Below are 22,109 nucleotides of genomic sequence, written 5' to 3'. Positions count from 1 at the left end.
ATTTTGAATTAAAAAAATCACTATATTTAAACAAGTATATTACAATATAACAATATTTTTACCTCAACGTTCAGCCCTATTTATGAGCCAAAAGCACTTACTTTCCACTTAAAATAACATTTTCAACCTTTATCCCGTAAAAGAATCTAAGCAAATGCCAGAAAATTCTCAAATTCTTCTTCTTTAAAACTGGAGATGTTTTTTTTTTTTGACCTTCTAACCAATTATTTCAAAATAAATAAAGTTCTTCTCTGAGTTGTAATGATGTTTTGGCTCTATAAAATATATGTCTGTATAAATCTCAAAGGTGCATTAGACATGGACCCTCTTTGAAGCTATATGGGACCATTTCTTAAAAGCCTTATATCTCACAGAGAAGGACCATTCAACCAGGCAAAGAAGCATTTGAGCTTTGAGCTTCCAGTTGCCATGGGTCTCTATACAGTGCATTGTATACATCTTTATTTTTAGGAGGGAAGACAGCATAGCCTTTGTTGTCCTTGTCCATTGAATCATTCTTATGTTGGACCACCACTGACAAGCCTTTCTTTTTTAGAGACGTTCCAACCCAGGTGTATGGACATAACGTTTTTAAGAACCATTAAGGATTATGTTTTCTGTAGTAACTCTCACAACATGATCAGGATATATCATTAGACATTGAAGAAACGTGCAAAATTTAAGCACTGGCAGCTCTTATGAGCAGAGCCTGGGTTTTATCCTCAGAATCTGCTTGCCACCATTCCCCTAGTCCCAGTTTACACTTGTAGGGTATAGACAACAGCATGCAAACAGTGTGTTTCAGCCATGGAAACAGGCAAGCTATCTATTTTACTGCTGAGCAGGTAATCACTGAGCATCAGTTAGGTTGCTGACCCTAGCTGGGTAATTTACCACCACCACTAGCGTAGTTGAGATCTACATTTTTGACAAAGAAATTTCTAGAGTTAGCTAGACTCGTTGTCGCTTGCCACTGTGTCAATCTGGCAGCTTGTGTGGGCTTTGCATTTGGGGTGGAAAACTATCCAGTTTTTGGGAATTGTACTCATAAAGCCACTTCACACTCGCTTGCATTTATTGCCAATTGTTCCTTTAACCCTTGTCAGAATATCTGTTTCTTCTACCTCCAAAACATTAACAACTATTAGAACCTACTGTTCATCAAAACTGATCATCTCTTTTGAGAGTGGTCATAATGTTTTGGCTCATACAGTCTAAGCCACAGAGGTTTATAATAGTACGAAAAAGTGCAACAAACGTATTGGGACAACCACTCATTCATTGTTTCTTCTATCCAGTTTTTTCCTGCTTTTGTTGGAGTAACTGTATCTCCTGTCTACAGAAGGCTTTCTAGAGCATTTCTAGATTTTGTGAGGATTTGATTGCACTTAGCAATTAAAAAAACAAGAGCTTTAGTGAGGTCAGGATATAAAATGATTTCCACCTCATTCCTTATCCCTTCCCTAACTTCCCGTCTCATCCCAACGGTACTGGATTGAGCTACGTCTTTCCAAAGAACCCAGTTCTTCCACTATTCCACAGCTTAAAGGAGATCTCCGGTGTGAAATGGACTTTTGGTGTAGTAAAATAGGATTAAAAAGTACTTAACTTTGATGAAAAACACACCTCTGCCCTCATACAGTGTTCCGAGATCCAGAACTTTTAACCGTTTGCCCAAAGACCCTTCAGAAAAATCTATATGCCCCGTGTCACCCAGTAAAATTTCTGAATCTCGGAACACTGTGGGAGAACAGAGGTGTGCTATTCATCAAAGGTAAGTACTTTTTATCATGTTTTACTACACCAAAAGTCCATTTTACACCAGAGGTCTCCTTCTGCTGGCGGGCTTTATACCCTTCTACTAACCCACAACATCTTTCTGGGATTAGATATGGGGCCTGTAGTTTAAAGTTTAACTTCTCCATAGAGTCATATTCTATTGGTATTGGTTTTTCTTCATCTGAGTCAGCAATGGGCTTTAGCAACCTAAAGCACAGCAGCTGAATGCATCCATTGAAAGAGGCTTCCATAAATGTTTGGCAACCTTTATAGTGTACAGAGACCATTCAGCCAGGCACAGAGGCATTGGAACTTTCTTTGAGTTGTCCCAGTCCTCATACTATACAGTAGTTCCTCAACTGAAGAATCCATATAGAAATGTGTGTTTTCTCTTACTTTGCTCTTTGCTGTATATTTTATTTATCTGACAGCAACATTTCCCTCCCCCCCTTCAGCCCAACCCTCAAGCATCTTCCAGTGGCTGTCCCTCTCTTCAGCAGGCTCTTTCTGTGTATTTGTTAGCTCTGACCCGTCCTGTTTGAGATGCAAGGCAGGCTTGGCTTGCACAGTCGCGCTCTGGTAATGTTTATTTTTCTATTACAGGCGAAACACGGCTGAAAATCTGTGACGGCCGCCTTCTTCCTGAGGGAAGTGCCAGCAATCTCTCCCCGAGAGCGAGTGTGTCGGAGTGATATATCTCCTTTGAGCGGACGTTCTTTACGGCCACGGCTGCAAAGCAGCTCGCTCGCTGGGAAGAAAACCCATCAACACGGGGAAAGCACGAGGGGTTCGAGAAAAGTGTGTGTGTTTGTGTGTATGTTAGGGGGGTAAGGCGGAATAAAAATGTACGTCTTACTTCCCCGGCCTGGATTAGCGCGCGCTTGTGAAGAAGAGCCGTGTTTGGAGGCTATTGATTGGCAGTTCAGCCTGTGCTGTGTTGTGGGGAGGACAGTAAATGTCTTTTTTTTTGCGTCGTTGTTAGTTTTTCTCGCAGACAGGGACATTTGTTAGTTTCCTTCGCTTTTCGCTGGAGGGCTGAGAGATTTGGTGTGAATTGCTCTCTCTGTCACGCTACCGCCCGGCCTCATTTGGGAGCCCTTCAGCTCAAGCCCCGTGGTTACACAGTGCATAAAAGTGGAGCAGAAATTGATTGAGATGTTCTCCGGTCCTCAGCAGGGCGGTGGTGTTGATCTACAGCGCTGCTAGCGGTGTAATGGCAAGCCGAGAGCGTGTACCAGACGCCAATAATGGGTAGCCCTCCTGGACCGCTGTTTTTTTTACATGCTGTTAGGGGATGTTGTTCGGCAGCGTCTGCGTCTGCTGATAAGGCGGCACCAAACACACTGTTGTCTTTCTTCTGACAAAATGAATTTAGCTTTCCTTTCAGCGCCTTTATCAGAAAATGAACATCCATCTCTCTAAAGGTTCTTAAAGTCGCGCTGTCAATTAAGGTTTGACCAGATAGGAATTCTTCATCTTACAGTTTTGTGAACTAAAGGGATGGTAGCAGCAATAAGACTTCCAATATACATTGTTTATAACATATTTTAATATATATATATATATATATTAATCCATTATAACCAGTTATTAGGGTTAGCGGTTGTATATAAAGGCTGATTCAAAATAATAGACATTAAAAATAACATATAAAGTAAGTAATTAGTGATTATCACATGAAGTAGTTACCAAGTCATTTGTGAGTGGTTGGAACATTGAGTAGTTATAAAGTAAACTATAAGCAGTTATATCATTAGTTACATATTAACATTATAAATAGTTATAAAGCCATGACAAACAGATATTTATAAGCTGTCATGACAAACAGTTATAAAAAATAATTATGAACGGTCATATTTAAGTGGTCATAGCATTATAATCAGTTATGAAGTCATTTATTAACCAATATAATGTAATTAAGAGTTGTAAAGTCTTTTTAGATGCAATTATAATTCAGCTATGATGTAAAGTATAAACTGTATATATATAGTGTGTAAGTCATCTCTATCTCTTAATATTTTAATGTAATAAACCGTTTTAAAATGATTCATAAGCATGTATAAAGTAATGTGTAAACAATTTCCATGGAATTAGACAGTTATAAAGTTGTTTCTAAACACATTTAAACACATTAAAACATATAAAACACATAAAAAAGCAACAATGGCCTGTTACTTGCAAGATAGTGAGCCCATGATGGATGGATGGATGGATGGATGGATGGATGGATGGATGGATGGATGGATGGATGGATGGATGGATGGATGGATGGATGGATGGATGGATGGATGGATGGATGGATGGATGGATGGATGGATGGATGGATGGATGGATGGATCATTTATTTATTAAGGGAATTTAGACATTGTTTTATTTTTTTGATCTACACTGTTAAATTAAGCTGGTAACTGATCTTACTATATACTTTATTTTCCATCAGCTTCAATGTACATTTATTAATGTTTCTGATATTAAAGAGCCACTAAACCCCCTCATTTTACCTGACTCCACCCTCAGCTCAAACTTGAAAGATGCTTAAAAAGGGAAGGGGTGCTTTAGGAGGGGCACTGGGTGATGTATGGGTTTAGAGGCTGGGTAGGAGGAAGAGCTGATTGGGCTGAGCTCCAGCAGCATCAGTGTGCCTTTGATAGCGGTGAGATGCAGATTATTGGACGTCAGCAAGGGGGCGGTATTATTAATTGATATGCAGACACATTACAATATGCAGATCAGTCAAAGTAGATGGACACATCATCCATGGTTATGGCACAGTCGAACTTTCAGGGCACTGGAGAGGTGGAAATGACCATAATAAAAGTGTTGTTGTTTTTTTTTAAGATTTATAAAAAAAATAGCAATACTGGTATGTTTCATTAGTTCAAAGGAACACATTTCAGCTATTAATGGAAAAAATATTATGTAGGGTTTAGTGGCACTTTAAAGCACCATCAATCAAGAGCTTTTATTAGTCAGAAATTACTCTTAATCTTACATTAACGAATGAAATGACTAAATTCCCTTTCAAAGGGAGGCTTTTTTGTAATTAATCACTGGTTGACCATGTGCTCTGGCTCTGATATTTTTGAGAATAGAATACTGCCATCTTTTCTTTTTGCTGATTTAAACACTTTTAATAGCCAATAATTCATTTATTTATAAACTGTTCATAAACCCTTTAGAAAGTAAAACTTGAGTGTTTATCTATACTACAGTATACTATAGCTAATTGCTCATTACCTCAACACATAATTGTATACAATAATGCGATGCAATGACTCGTGGTTTTTCTGTTACCACCTGTTCCAGTGCCACAGTACGCTGCCAGTAGACTGTAATCAATTGGAAAAACTGCAAAATGAAAATTCAACCATGTCACCTTTAAACCAGTGCTCAAATTGTGCCAATTTCCTCCGGGTGTTCCTCAAGGTTCCATCCTAGGCCTATTTCCTCGTATTTTTTCTCCTCTCACTGAGGAAAATGTGATTCTGGACAGAGCTCTTTTCAGCATCACTTTAAATTAAATGCTCCCATCTGCTGCTTCATGCACTGTCCCACTCACGTCTGCTCTGTAAGACCTCGGGGAAAGCGGGAGAAAAGCTAGACTGCACTTATTAAATGTGCACCTGAGTACTCTCTCACATTGGAGATTTCATCAAATCGCATTAAGTCACCATTCAGTATTATCCTCATTTTACCAGAAGAGCATAACAGAAAGCTTTCTCACTGTTTCACTGGGATAAGCTTATGTTTTTGCTGGATAATTAGGAAAAATGAAATTAATCATTTTCAAGTACAAACAGTGTGAATAACTCTGCTCTAAATAAACATGTAAACATTGTTTTCAGCTCCTTACATTTTCCAACAATTTAGCTCAAAGCAGAATGCATGCAAATATTACAACTCATCCCATAGACATAGTTAACCCTACCAGACTGAGAGTGATGATTTAAGAGTTACTACACAGTGTGGTGAATTCATTAATAAGCACAATTAATAATTAAGTAAATTAACACAATTCTCCTGCCTAAACACATCCAAATATCTGCATTCAAAAATGTAATCAGTGAAAAGAGGCTACTGTGTCAGTAACATTTACTTTATTTAACAGCATTAAGTAGAACAGCTAATCTAAGACCTATTCAACTCAACTATTTTCATGATATTTAAAGTATTTTTGAGTGGTCTCTTATTGTTTTACAGTGTGTGAAACTACCTCCACCATGTGTGGAAGCTGTACATTTAAAAAGTTTGTTAATTTATTTGCAAAATGTAATTAAAGTGATGTTATCTCTAGATATTGTTACTTGGATGCAAAGTCAGAGCCAATTGTCTTTAAAGCCCATAGGAACACATTTTTACATATTCATTTCCTTTTTTTTTTTTTTTGCATAATACTAAGCGTAAGTATTAAGTGGTGTGTTTAGCAAAGAAAAACGAAAGAGGAAAAACAAAAAGCTTTGGGAAGAGCTTTAGCCTTTCTAGTTTCACTTTAATTTAGTATTTTCATACATAAGGCACACCAGATTATAAGGCACATTATGCGACTCTAGCAGGGGATCACCATGTGTCTTCTAATTCAGCCGGTCTCTCTGCTGGGTGGTGGTGGGGGTGTAACCCAGTTAAATAATACAGTTAAGTAAACAAAACTGTAAAAAAAAAAAAAAAAAGAAAAAAAAAACATTTTCTTTTAAAGTCAAACAAGCGCTGGATTTTAATCTACACAGAATTCTAAAAACTGAAAACTGTTTATTTGGGTGAGTAAAGCGTGTCAGTTTATTTACAGTAAGCTTAGGTTTCCAGATTTCCACTAAGGCTAGGTGCAGCAGCATCAGCATTAGCAGCTAACTGCTAGCGCTAGACTTGGTTAGCGCTAGTAAATGAGCCTGACACACTACACTGAGGAACCCTGAGTGTCCTGGTAAGCCAGGATGCATTTAGCTAGCCATTTGTCCCACCTAGCTTGTATATTAGACTACAGTCTGATATACTCACCTTTGAATGAGGAAAGAGCTAGAACTTAGAGAACTTAGCGCAGTTAGCGGCTAATGGTAATGCTTCTCCAGCCCCGTGCTGGAGAACTAAACTGAAACTTCTGTACTCCTTACAACCTGACTGGTAAAATTCATACATAAATTGCGCCTTGTAGTGCAAAAAATAAGGTATTACACTTGAGGTAGACATTAAGATAATCTGTCTCCAAGAAATTATGTTTTCGTCACTACCGAACCCCCTTATCCCCCCCGTTCTTCTGATAACATTAGCATTTTTTCCACACACATTTTCTTTTCACACATTTTAACCCCTATATAAATTTAGTATACCTAAAATCCCTGAATGCCTGTGCATTAGTGGGGACTGGACCAGACTGTTAACACTCTGTTGATCAGCTGAACTGTCCCCCTGTAGGATTTTGTGTCTCCATGTGAATAAAATGGCAATCTGAACATGCAGCCTTCTGACTCCTGCTGCTGAATTTCTAACAACATACTATCTATGTTAACATTGTGGGCTCTGGGGAGCCAAGGTAAAACCAGAGTAATATAATTAGAAAGAAAACTCATACTTAGGTTCCCAGAGGCTGTAATAGTCTATAATCTTTTAGATAGAGTGCATTTCCGATGCTTGTGGTGGTTTAAGACTATGGCTTTTATGAACTCTCATAACTGTTAGCCTTTGATGTTCTCCCCTGTGGTTGCTAATGGCAGCAACAACAGCAATACTTACTGTATTAGTGTACTGTAATACTTAAGTAGGCATGGCTGGCAATAGTTTTCTAGGTAGTTTCCTGTAAAGAGAGGTTTGTATTTATTTGTCGCTTTGAAATACCGGTATGTGTTACTTTTGATCCACAGTGTTTTGGCATATTAAACTAATTGGGCCCTATTTTAACAATCTGTAGGTAAGCCATTAACTAGGCACCATGCAGCTTGATTAAGGGCTTATTAGTCTGTCTTTGCTATCGTAACGGCAGGTAAAGTACACCTTCAGCATAATTTATCATGGATGTGTTTTGGGCATAATGTGCAATAAACCAATAAATCAGTGAGTCACTTGCTATTAGAGTTAAGAGACAGTTCTGCTCTGACTTTGGCACATTGCTATTTCAGAGGCGCAGCTACTTGGATGTGCCCAACAGCAGCTTCTCAGAAGAGGAAACCAACCAGCTTGTTCATGCTCACACTTTTTAGTTTAAAAGTTTGCATAGCTGCCAACAGGCACGTGCTATAGGTTTGTACAATTCACTGCCAAGATAGCAATGCACGTCTGATGGTTGACATCTATCTAGGTTGTTTTCAGTCAGTGGTGCACCTGTGTTTTTCGTTGCCAAGATAGCAATATGCCAGAAACGTATCTAAGCACTCCTCATTTCGAGCCCACCATGCTCATCGGCGTAGATGTATTTGCAGGCGCTGTTTCTAATTAAATGAGGTTGATGCAAGGCGTGAAAATAGACTGTCGGGGGGGTGTAAGATAGCAATGAGCATCTTGATGTACCTTTTGATGTATTGTAAATCAGAGAATTTTTCTTTACATTGCATCAGATGTTCATAATGAATGGACTATGCCAGGTTCACACTACACAACTTTTTGAGGCGTCAGTCGTTGCGCTGTTCACACTACATGACTGGTTGTGCTGTAAGTCCTTAAGTTGTTGGGACTTCCACACTACATGACTGATCGTTGACACAGGGTCACAAATTACATGATTACACTGCTCTCCAGAATCATGTTTTTGTCACGAGAACACACCACAACTAAACACACAAGAAATAGCTATGTTATGCCAGAGAATCTTTATAGAGGAGAATACACACTTGCAGTGAGTCCAAAATGAATGGGTTCATATGAAGTAAAATCTGAATTTATAAATGTCTGATTAGTTGTATACTGAAATGTGGACTTATGTCCTCAACACAGAACTATCTCAAGTGTTTCAGCATCGTTCTTTTAGCATTTACTAATAGAACAGGGGAAACAAAGAGTGGTCAGACTCTCCATAAACAGCTCTGGTTATGCAGGGGATGTGTTTTGAACCCGTGGTGTTCTCTTTCTGCGTTTTGTATTGGCAGCATGTAGCCGCTGCTCCTGACTCCCAGTCATCGACTGGGCCAGATATCTAGCATGATAAATATCGCAGACTAGTCGCGGACGGCTCGACGAGCATCTTTCAGTAGTTCACACTACGCGACTCAGGGAGCACCGAGTGATCCACGATTTGCCACAGACCAGAGTTTTTGTTAGCGATCAAGCAAAAAGCTGTCAGCGACTGAAAAACTGGGCTAAAATCATGTAGTTTGAACCTTGCATAAGAGCTCCAAGATGACCTAAAATGGCATGAAATCATTTTCCATTGATTTCCATTAAACATTAAAACTAGATTAATATTAGACTAGCCCCAAAATGCTCACATGCACACATTTGTCACCACTGCTTTCAGTTCTAGTTTATATATATCTATTACATTAAATTACATTACATAACTCCAGCATAGGGCAGCGGGGGGTTAAGAACCAGGCCGACCCAATCAGTTCTGGGATTTGAACCTGTGACCTTCTGGTTGCCAGATCCAATTTATTATCACTACCCTGCCGGCTGTATTCCTTTATGCGCTATGATTACTGTAAGATACTGGCATTATTCTTATTAATACACACCACTGTTCCCAATTAGGAAGAACAGCATTACTGGATGCTGCACCATTATACGGTATAATGACCGTTCCCAGCACTGCCAGTGTAGGACCGTGCTTAGACTCCGAGACCTTGTGCACTGTGCTGAACCTCATGCAGCTAATTAGAACCTCCACCAGCTCACACTCTGCTCACACACTGCAAACATAGTGCTTGTAACCTCGTAAAGGAAGCGCGCACACACAATCGTGCGGAGATGAGAGAGATGAGTTTTATTTGTGCAGGAGGAATCAGAGCCATTTGTGCCCCTTTTTTATTTGCCGACTGAGCTCACACTCTTACACACACACACACACACACATAACACGCACACACTCACACAACACTGAACATGCAGTGCGAGGGTTTGGATTGTCTGTAATACATTCATAATAAATGGAATAAAACCCACAGAGAGTATGCGGCACACACTTTGTGTGTGTGTTTTGTGTGTGTGTGTTTTGTGTGTGTGTGTGTGTGCGCGTGTGCACACTAAGCTCTAAAGATGCTGGATTACTGGTCCCCTCCTCCCTTCTGTCAGAAAGTGGTGAAAAGCAGAAATAATTCTTTTTCTGTTTTCCAGTAGCATTAGTGAGCATGACAGCATCCCAGTCCAGAGAGAGATAGGAGCGTGCATGTTTCATATGTTTCATATGTTTCATATGTTTTATATATTATATACACTTCCAAATGAAATAAAAAATTTACTAATGGTCAGTGATAGTTTGGAGAGCACCATGCAATATGACAACTGCTTAGCTAAAGAAACTGAGGGTACAGGTGCTGGACTGGCCAAGCATGTCTCCAGACCAAAACCCTATTGAGCATCTGTGTGGCATCCTCAAATGGAAGGTGGTGGAGGGCAGTTTCTCTAACATCCACCAGCTCTGTAATGTCATCATGGAGGAGTAGAAGATGATTCTAGTGCCAACCTGTGAAGCTCTGGTAAACTCCATACCCAAGAGAGTTGAGGCAGTACTGGAAAATAATGGTGCCCACACAAAATATTGACACTTTGGGCACAATTTGGCCATTTTCAATAAGGGGTGTACTACCTTTTGTTGCCAGTGGTCTAGAATTTAATTTAAATACTGTGTGTTATTTTGAGGTCACAGCAAATTTACATTGTTATACAAGCTGTACACTGACTATCTTACATTGTATCAAAGTGCCATATCTTCAGTGTTGTTCAATGAAAAGATACTTATCTCTCTCTCTCTCTCTCTCTCTCTTTCCCTTTAGGTAACATAAACGAGTGTAAGCTGAACTTCTATTTCTTCCTCCTCGCTGGAATCCAGGGCGTCACACTCCTCCTCTTCCTCATCGTGTCAGTGAAGTACGACAAGCAGAGACAACGAGTCGGCAGCCATCGGCCTTCACTGTCACACTCATGACACGTACACACACACACACACAGAGGATATATGCCCCTCAGAAAACCCGGCAGTCTTCTAAACCACTAAACGCACTCAGGCTGCATGATGTGGACTAACTGCTCATATCGTCATTGTGATGCACCTTCAGCTGAGATTAACACAGTGAACAGCAGTGAATCAGTTATCTGATCATATGATATTTTATACTCATGATAATTGGCTTTTGTCTTGATATATAAACAACAAACCAACATCAGAACACACAAAGACACTGCTCTATACAGTTGCTGTGAATTTTTTTGACCACTCAGTTTAGCATATTTTGCATATTAAAGACTTCTAGTGAAGTCCAGTATCACAATGACGATAACATATAAATTAAGGATATATTGTGCAGCTCTACAAACACACACCTACACACACACACAAACACACACACACACATTTGCAACACCACTCTGATATTAGCATGCCTCGGCAGGGCTTAGTTTGTGCCAAATGAGGTTCCTGTGTGATATTTGGCTTTATTTATATGTTTTCTTTCATTTTTTGTTTTTTTGCTTGACCTGAAACTGACCCCTGTCATTACTTGAAGTGTGTGCAGTGTGCGGTTATATAACGAGTATTTATCAGTGGGTTAACTGGAGCTCTGTGTTTTTTATTTTTATAACGAAGGCCATTGAATTTAATGCTTTATATATACAGCTCTCAAATAATGCAAAGAAAAGTTCATATTCATAAAGTTTTAAGAGTTCAGAAATCAATATTTGGTGGAATAACCCAGGATTTTAATTCCAGTTTTCATGCATCTTGGCATTTTCCCCTCCACCAGTCTTACACACTGCTTTTGGATAACTTTATGCCACTCCTGGTGCAAAAATTCAAGCAGTTCAGCTTGGTTTGGTGGCTTATGATCATCCATCTTCCTCTTGATTATATTTCAGAGGTTTTCATTTGGTAAAAATCAAATAAACTATTAAGGGGTCTCTTATTTTTTCCAGAGCTGTATATATATATATATATATATATATATATATATATTTACAGTATATACTTTAATATCAGTATCTTAATGGTCAGTGTGTGTGTGTTAGGAGTCAGAAGGTTAAAAGAATTCCTTGTTGCATTAGCAGGTTAATATTTTCAGGTAAAGATTTTTAAGTGGCGTGAGTGGAACTTTTATCTACACAGAACTTTATATTTTAAGTGTTAACACGTTCCCAAATTTGATTGGCGATTGGTGTAAAAAGTGGAATTTTAAGACATTTATAGACGTTTCGATATAGTGACATTATGTTCGGAGCATTTTAATGTTTTAAATGTTTTAATTTGTTTAGTTTCTGACAGTCCAAATGTGTCTCTGTAGTGCAGAGTATTGCAAACTAAAGAGAAAGTGTATTATTTACTGGATTGTTATGCTGGTGGTGATTCTGCTTTACAGATTTATATGATTTATATCTTTATTGAGTGCCTGACGGAAGTGCTGTGCTGATTTAACTTAAGGCAGATATGTTTATAATTAAACTATGTACAATTTAAATTGCTTATTCAATGGTTACTGCAAAAAAAATATTGAATCCATCCCTCATAAAGTAACTGTATTTTAAAAAAAAAGCATTTTAAAACACTTTTTGACATTAATAATCTTATTACTGCAGTTATCTGATCATAGTCTGATTAAATAGTCATGCACACAGCATACTCTGATTTCTTAGAACAGTAAGGTCTAAACAAGAAAGCTGGACTTTATCTCAGTAATTGTATTTCTCAGCCAGAGTATTCTCTGAATTTCTCAGTCTGTGCATGCACTAAAACTGACCCTGGTACTTGAAAATATGCAAACAGCTGATTTTACTTGAGAGAAATATGTTTAAAACTAGGTAAAAATAAAGTAATTGGTAACACTTTCTATGAATGTTATCTCTATAAGACTCATAACACATTATAATGCATTCATAAGGCATTATAAACATGGCTATACATATTTATAAAAATGTATAATTCACCATAGCCATGTTTATTATTCATCATGAACTGTGATTATAATGCATTAATAGCTGTGTTTATAACATGTTATACATCAATACCAAGAAACTCAGTCCCTGCTTGCAGACTTTATTATGACTAAAAAAAGCTTCCAACTTATAAACGCATTCCTGAATAATCATATAAATATATTTTAAACCACTAATAAATTATTCTTGCCTTGAACATAATATTAATTATAGTCAATTATAATGTATTATAACAGGTCTTTGTGCGCTCTAAGTAAAGTGCCAGACTTTCATTGTGGGACTACATTATTAACGATATATATATACACTATTTTAACATATATATTATAAGCTCAGCTTATAATGTATTATGATCACAAGTCATAAGGCTTTATAAACACGTTTATAATGCCTTATGATTTCATTATAATATGTTATGAATGTGGTTATGCAGTCTAATAGAGATGACATTCATAGAAAGTGTTACCAAATAATTCAATCAGCGGTTACTGCAAAAAAAATGGTATTAAAAAAATATATATTTTTTGTTTATATTTGTATTACTGCAGTTATCTGATCATTCAAGTAGTCATGCACACAGCATAATCAGATTTTTCTAAGAAAAAAGTAAGGTTTAAAAAAGAGCTGGATTTTATCTTAAAATTGTATTTCTCAACCAGAGTATTTTTGTATTTTTTGGTCTGTGCATGTGCGAAAACAGACCCTGGTACTGGAAATAAGCAAATACCATTTAACACAGCACCCGAACTAGCAACAAAGAATTAAAAAAATAAAAATAAAAAATAAAGCTGTGGCATGATGTTTAGGTCTTTTTCTGTGAGTTTATTGGCCGGTTGCAAAGCAAAAATCCAATTATAGTTTGACTCTTGAGTTTTCCCATTATCTGATTGTCCAAGTTCATGTTAATTTCATGTAAGAATTAGATGTTCTGCAGTAATTGGATTATCAAGTGCATCTAAATACAGTGTGAGCTCAATTCGGTATCAAAATAAGAAGTTATTCCTAGTAATCCTAAGAAATTTAGACACAATATAAAAAAAACATATAGATGTCAGAAAGTGAAATAAACATTGAGATACCCCTTTTTCTGTTTCTATAGCGATGATTATATACCACTATTTAAATCAAAATTAAAGTATTGCTTATACCAAAACCAATCCGATATTTATTTATTGGCCTTTTTCTGCAGCACTCTGAGGGGAACCATATTTATTGTTAAATCTGCTTTTCTCTGTTATTAAACTCATTATTTGTGAAAACTATACTCTCAATGAGCTCACAAAACAAAACGAACACATCCAGACTCGCATTCAAAAAGAACAAAAGCCTTGTACCTATTTATCTTTAGAACATTAAGTAGCAGAAAGCCCTGATGGATTATATGCTGTGCACTGTTCTACTGTGCAGCGTGAAACCACATTTCCATTCTATATTTGTGAAGTGGCCACTAGGGGGCCTAAAGAAAGAGGCTGTTTCTACTGCTCTGTTTTAACATAAACTGGAGTTCTTCATTTAAGATGAGTGTCTAAAAGTAGGCCAACATGTGCACAGCTATAACGTCACATCACACACTGTGTGTGTCTAAGTGTGTGTGTGAGAGTAGTTTCTTACTGTTACAGGATCAGATCAGATTCATTCTGTTATTACCTCCAGTATTTTCCCCTGAATTGAGCCTCATATCCGCAAACTAGCAGGATGTATAATGGTTAGGTGTAGGATTTTGGGAAATGCTGGACGAGTTACTGATGACATTGACTTTAATGGTATTTTTTAATGGTAAAATTTCACTTCACATAAACACATCTCATGACCATCTTATGTTTATCATATTTCTTTAAGTTATGTTTGTTTTCTCATGGATTGCACTTGTATGGTTTGGCTGTGGAGCATTTTTACACTTTGTATGTAAAGTTTCTGCGTTTGACTTTTGATTAACTTGTATTTAGAATTTGTGTTCATTATTTTACTGTATTTTAACACAAACTTTAACCACTTTATTTTTTCTGTTCATGACTTGGCACTAACTGGGATTGGGTTGTGGTACTAATGTGGCTCTAGGAACAACAGCATAAAACTGTAAAACTCTAAAGGGCTTTTAATTAACCTATTATTATCTGTTTCTGACATTCTGAGAAGTTCATATCTTAAATTATTTAGTATTTCATTTAGAATTTGAACATAAAGCACACCAAAGTTTCAGAATGTACCATTTATCCATAGTCTCCATAGTATGTAGAGCTCAGAACAAAACATCATCACTGTCCAATGAAAAACATGCATCTCCAAAACAGCATCTTCACAGGAGAGAGATAAAACCTTCTTTACTTCCAATGAAAATCATTGTACAAAGAGTTTTTTTATTACAATTCCTATTCATCTGTTTGTTTATTCAAATTCTGTAGTAAACTGCTGTAGGCACTATTATCGGGAGATATCGGGTCAAATCCCGGTCATGCAGCTTGCCATCCGCTAGTTTTCACCCTACTTGTGTTGTGGCATCACCTATGATGTTGGGATATACAGCTAAAAAGGTGGGATAATTGGCCTAGCTAAATTGTGAAGAAAGTGGATTTTTTTTTTTTCTTTGGACAGCATCGATATATAGAAAATAAAGCTTGCTGCTTTAAAATCACCATTCTTGTGATGTCATAAAAGCCATATTTATATATTCTGGCCTACTCACCCTACAAAAGTTAGGCCCTGCCCATTCACTCTAAAATTACACGGACTGTGCTATAAGAAGCCTAAAAACAAATCAGTCATAAAACAAAATAGCCAATCAGAACAAAGCTCACTGCATTTAGTAAATCTTAAAGGCACTGTAACACAATTACTAATGGCTTTAAAAGTGAGTTTATCATGGTTCCTCAGCCTACAGATATTTAGCCACACCCAATCACACTGAAGTTACAAGCAGTGTTTCGCACAAAATGTTTTTTTGAGGCATAAAACAGAACAGCCAATCACAAAAAAGCTCGTGAAAGAAGATTTGATGCAAATTAAAGTGCTAATTGAACCATATTTGCTGTAAAAGTGAGTTTATTGCTTATTTTGATTATTAAAGGAGCCATATTATACATTGAACTATAAAACATACTATAAAAAGTTGCTTAAATAACAGTTGTAATCCATTTTTAAACTTTCTTTAATCTTTAAAAAAAAATAACTGATTGTTTTACTGATTGAGTTACTCTGGCTTTTATTTTGTAAATATATGAAACTACAAGCATTCTGATTGGCTGTTCTGTATAGTGCCTCATTCAAAAAACAAAGGAGCGTTTATATCTTCAGTTTAGATGGGCGGAGCTTGACTGATTATATAATTGGTGAGCATATTAAAGCAAATGTTTATTTGTTTTTTTGTGACATCACAGAAACAGCTTATTCAAAACTCTTAATTTCTTCATTCTTAATGCCCATATATGGGCAGAATGTTCTGGGCAGTGGATGGTACATTTTGAAAACGAAGGAAAATGTCATTTAGATTTTTGGAAATAATAGTAAAAAGTTTTACTAATGACTAAAAAGGTACTAATAACTAATAAAAGGCTATTTAATACTTCGCAATTTCATCACTTTACACCAGTTAAAACCAGTTGTGTGGACATGAATGGGTTGATTAAATAGAGGACTAACTGAGAGAACAGCTGTTTGGCATCATCTTTACTGATCTGTCTGCGCTTGTGTCCGATCCCATGGCTGTGTGTGTATATTAATGAATGATTGGGATTAGTAGTGCAGAAGAGCACATGAGGATGTTTATCATATGATTTTTAATATAAAACTTAACCAGCTTTTCTTTTGCCAGCAGCGTCACACTAATCCAAACTCTGCTCTCCTGAGATTTGACTAAACCTCCTCCTGTGCTGTGATCTGTGATCAGTGCCGGATATCTCTGATGTTTCTTTTGTTCATTTTGCTGATCTATACACGCTTCAGTGCTTAGCGTTTACAGGACCGCTATCTGCAGGTCACTCTGCCTCCTCTCAGGTTGATGCTGAAGACTCTGAGCTCAGATCAGATCAGCACTGACAGTCAACTGTGAAGACTGCTCCTCTAAAGGATGAGCGAAGCCATTACTGAGATTACACAGCTTTGATTTTACCTGATATGAAGAGTTTTAAAATTCTGCTTTATTTTCTTTTTTTTGTCTTTGCCTTTCTTTGTTTGAAAAATGTTGACTTTGTGCTGAACCTGAGAAACTGTTCATTAAAAAAAACTTTCTTAAATCTGATCTCTGTCTCATTTCTTATTACTGTTACTAGAATAACTCACAAAAGGATGCGGAGATAAAATTAGAGTGTGGCAGAATCTGGCAGATCAGACGATAACGATAGAGGAGAAAGCCAGAAGGTAACATAGACACTATAGCACCCTTTAACATGTAATAACTACCATTATTTGCGAGTGAACAGACAAGTTTACCATAATTCCCTGTGATGAACGTGTGGATCTGCAGAATTTATCTAAGCGAATCCATGAATTACCAAAAACTAACCTAAAAAAAAAGGAGTTTCAGTGAAGTTTCTTCAAAACTGCAGCGCTAGCTCTTTTGCTGTTCAGAGGTGAGTATATTGGACTGTAGCAAGCTACATGGGACAAACCACTAGCTGATAGCACCCTGGTTCCTCAGTCTATTGGGCTTCATTTTTAGCGCTAACCGTGTGGCTGGCAAGCACTGCTAACCACAGCTGGCTAGTGGTGCTAACTGCAGCTGTCTAGCATTACTAACCTGGGCTGCCTAAGCACTTGCTAACCTGGGCTAGCGCTCACCCCTGAACAAAATACTGGAATTCTAAGCTTACTGTTAATAAATGGAAGCTTTACTTAAGCTTTTTTACACCGGAGTTCTCCTTTAATGCACCTTTAAATCCAGTGTGCCTTCTGAAGAGAGACAGAAGGTAACATAGACACAATAGCACCGTGCAACACTGGTGTTAACTGCAAGTGGATAGACGACAGCACCAGCATCCCAAGTTTAACATAATTTCCTATGATAATGAACCCAGATGCATTAATTATTCAAAGTTTAACTAAAGGAACAGATTAGGAACATTTTAAAGGGAGGAAAAAAATCCTGATAACATAAGCCATAAACACTAAAAAGAGATGAGCTCTTCTATGATAAGAGCAGATTTCTGACTGATTTCATCAGACCAGCAAAAATCACTGTCATTCTTTCCTTCTCTCTCGGGCATCAGGATGAATTATTGAGGTGTGTTAGCCTCACTCTGGTCAGGGGGTTCGCAGTAGGGTGTAATAGGTTAAAGGTTTAGAACTGTCTACTTTAGTCCATGTTAATAAATAACTGTTTGTCTTACAGTGTCAGAGACTGAAGGATTCCGCGTATTTCCTGAGGATACAATGCTGGCCAGGATTCAACCAAGAAGGGTGGCAGCCAGTGTTCTTCCAATGTGCCAAAGTGATGTAATAAGAAAACTTAAGTTTTACTCCAGAAAAAGTTAATTGATTTGTTTCCACTACCAGATCAGGAGAATCTCTCGCTATCTTTAAGAATCTCCTGAAGACAGAGCTCTTCAAAGAGCACTTACTCTCCTAACACCTCTAACTAACTAACAACTTCTAACCTCATTTCCTTCTTCCCCTCCTTCACTCCTCTATCCTATTATTTCCCTTTGATCTCCTTTAGGCCCTTTTTAAAAATGTTTTTACTTTTAACTTCTATTACTTTTGTACTTCACTATTGTAAGTCACTTTGGACAAAAGCGTCTGCCAAATGTAATGTAATGTAATGTAATTTCCACTTTACTCTGGCTTAGTTTGGAAATACATTTTATACTATATTTTTCTAGTTATTGGGCCAGTTGTTCAGAGGAAATCTGATCGGATTTTGGTTATCGGATTGGATCAAATCTGGAAAACGGGTTGTTCAAAAGGGAAAGAAGCATTCTGAAATCGGATCAGATCACGTAATCCAATCCTAGTTTGTAAATGGATCAAACCTTCAGTTTCTGTTGTTCAAAACTTTTCAGTAGGATTTGGATAACTTTGATCCAAAAAAACAGGATTACCCTGATCCCAACAAGGGGTAGGATTTCAAGGGGGATTTCAGGAAGTAAATGTGGTAAAACTTTAAAATCAAAGTTTTAAAGTAAAAAAAAAATACATTTGTACAATTTAGTGTATATACATTTACTTCTATTTTGCACTTGACCTGTTTAACCGTTACAGTAATAAAGTAGACATTGGCTACCAATTAAGCCTTTTACTATAGTAACGTAAAAATAAAAACAATCTTGACCCCATTAAATAAACCCCCCAAAAGATTTCAATAACAAACAAAAATAATATATTCATTTTTTCATCTACGTCACTGTCATTCATCACTGTATATTAATGTCAAAGGAACATTTATCAGATATGAAGCTGTCAAAAATAATTTCGAACAATTGAAAAGAACACCAGAGTTTGTTCTGGTTCTTCAACAGGCTCAGGTGCATCATGAACATCACAGAGAGGGACTTTGCGTCTGGTAGCAACATTGGGCAGGACAATACATGCAAGTGTTATGTTGCATGCTCCCTGTGGTTCGACTCGCAAATAGTTAAGGCATGCAAAGCATCTCTGCAGAATGCTCAATTGCTCGTATTGTTTTGCAATAAGCAGTATGTTGTTACTGCAAGAAAAGGAGTCATCAACCCCTGTTGGTTCTTCTATCTGTTTTTTACATAGCTGGTAATCCGGATTAGGTAATCCTGAAAACTGTGTTTCTGGATCAGGTTGATCCAATCCAATATTGCTTTGAAAAACTGGCTTAAAAGTAAGACAGATCACCTGATCCTGGATAGCAAAAAATGTGATTACCAAATCTGGATAATTTTGATCCGGATTACATTTTTTGAACAACTGGCCCATTATGATGGAAGTGTGAATGTGTTGTGTCTTGTGTAAATGCTGAAGTAGAGGGTTCAGCAACACTCTATACTGCACTGCAGTTACTATAGACCAGGGGTCGGCAATAGGTGACAGACGTGGCCCGTAAGCATGTAACATCTGGCCTGTGAGGTTGTTTGAACTATAATGAACAATAATGAAAAATAAAATGCTTCTCTGGTGAGCTTTTGTTTAGATTCCTCCCCTGTCTCTTTCTTGCTCTTTAATTTCCACCCATTCTCGTTTTTCCGCCCGTTCTTGGACTCCCTATCTCCTTATAAGGCCGTTTTTTACCCAGCCGTGTCCCAGTTCACTAGCCGGGGCAGCGGTAGTGTATTGGAACACGACCCTGATGAGACAGGTTCGGTCCCATGTGTGTTTCTTTATTTATTTTTCCTTTTTTCTTGGATTTTCCTGCTTTGAGATTAACTGTTCTGCAGTTGGTTCAACAACCCTCTGGGCTGGAGAGCTACTAGTCTGTAGCACTTCATTCCATTACATTTCCTTTTCCAAAACAGATTTTTCACGTAATGGCTTGGAAAATATCTGGCCCACAGCCAAACTTAATTGCCGACCCCTGATCTATAGACAAAGGCTTTGTAAATTGTCTTTTCAGGTTATTTACTGGACCTAAAGAGCTCAAATGGCAAAAATAAACTGGAAACAATGAGGGGTGTTCTAAAACTGGGTAGTGCACCTAAAATTATTCTGCAAAAAAAAAAAAAAAGATTGTCTCCCACCATCCCCAACTGTACCCTTCAGTGAATCCCACCCCCCCCCCCCCCTACAGATTTCTTTACTTTTTGTCTTTTTTTTTGTCATACCGATATTTTTCTGATAATCAAACAAACTTTAATATCAGATAAAGATAACCTTAGTAAATATAAAAAGCACCAAACCAATCTTGCCCTGTGTGAAAAAGTATTTGCCCACTAAATCTAATAACTTGGTTGTGAGACTCTTGGCTGCAACAACTGCAATCAAGCTTTACTGATAACTGGCAACAAGTCTTTCACATCTTTCACAATTGTTTTAATTTAGACACATTAGAAGGTTTTCCTGCATAAACGGCCTGTTAAAGATCATGCAATAGAATCTCAATCATACTTTGACTGTTCAGGTCCTAAAGCAGCAAAGCAACCCCAGACCATCACACTACCACCACCATGTTTTACGTTCTGTATGATTTTCTTTTTCTGAAATTGTGTGTTAGTTTTACTCCAGGTGTAACGGGACACACACCTTCCAAAAAGTTTCACTTTTTTCACATCAATTATCAAGATGTTTTTTGGTAAATGGGTCATTGTGTTCTTTTTGGTCAGCAGGGTTTTTTGGCTTAAAATTCTCCCATGGAGACCATTTTTACCAGTCTTTTTCTTATTATTAAATTGTTAACCCTGATCTTAACTGAGGCAAGTGAAACCTGCAGTTCTTTTGTGACCTCATGAATGAGTTGTCCATTCCCTTTTGGAAAATTTCAGTAGGCCCGTCACTCCTGGGAAGGTTCACCAGTGTTCCATGTTTTCTCCGATGGTGAATAATATCTCTCACTGTGGTCTGTTGGAATCCCAAAGCCTTAGAAATGACATTTTCCTGACTAATAAGTGATCAGCGACTTTGTTTTCTAATCTGTTTTTTTATTTCTTATAATTTTATTTCAGGGTATAATGTGTTGCTTTTTGAGATCTTTTATCTGCTTCATGTTGTCAGACAGGTTCTATTTAAGTGCTTTCTTGGTTCTACAGGTCTGGCAGTAATTAGGTCTTTGGTTGTGGTTAGTAGTGTAATTGACCTCAGCGTTCCAAAAACTGTGGGGGGTGCTTTTTATATTTACTCAGGTTATATTTGTCAGATATTAAAGCTTGTTTGACAATCTGAAAAATGTAAGTATGACAAAAATACAAAAACAAAAGAAATACTTTTTCACACCACTGTATATAATTGCACACAGAAATGATATTTGGATGGAAATCATAAACATATGATTCAAATTTGAGCTGAATCACTTATGTTGGCAATGACCACAGTGCCTTCACATGCAGCTTCCATTGCAATCTTTGACAACACTGATGTGGTGTTAAAGGCAGTCATCGTAATGGTCTGTATGCATGTAGTTCTGTTCTGTGCAGCTGTCTGCCAATGGTGCTGGCACTAGCAGGACATCTCATGTAGATCATCACTGCTCACAAAGACAGTATAGTTACAGTAACTCTCTTCTGAGTACAAATCTATTATTAAGAAATTTACCTAACATTTCTTAGTACATCACACAGTAAGTACATCTTTCCTATTGGTTCTTAGCATCACTTATTTGCATAATAGGTGTGTCCTAAACCCTTACTTGCCATCAGTGTGTAGCCTTAGCAGTAAAGCCT

At 37.4% G+C, this 22,109-nt stretch overlaps 1 protein-coding gene across 1 annotated transcript in view; it reads left to right on the top strand.

Moving 5' to 3' along the window:
- The window catches only part of slc15a4 (solute carrier family 15 member 4), a 98,633-nt gene extending 81,564 nt beyond the window's left edge, over positions 1–17,069 (top strand). Inside the window, exon 9 of the mRNA XM_022670490.2 lies at positions 10,692–17,069. Coding sequence (XP_022526211.1) covers positions 10,692–10,843 — 152 coding nt within the window. The 3' untranslated portion in view covers positions 10,844–17,069. The remainder of the gene's footprint in view (positions 1–10,691) is intronic.
- Positions 17,070–22,109: the final 5,040 nt, after the last annotated feature.

Source organism: Astyanax mexicanus, chromosome 12, assembly GCF_023375975.1.
Source record: "Astyanax mexicanus isolate ESR-SI-001 chromosome 12, AstMex3_surface, whole genome shotgun sequence".
Taxonomy (NCBI): Eukaryota; Metazoa; Chordata; class Actinopteri; order Characiformes; family Acestrorhamphidae; genus Astyanax; species Astyanax mexicanus.
The sequence above is the reverse complement of the archived record's forward strand: the minus strand, read 5'-3'. Positions and strand labels throughout refer to the sequence as shown.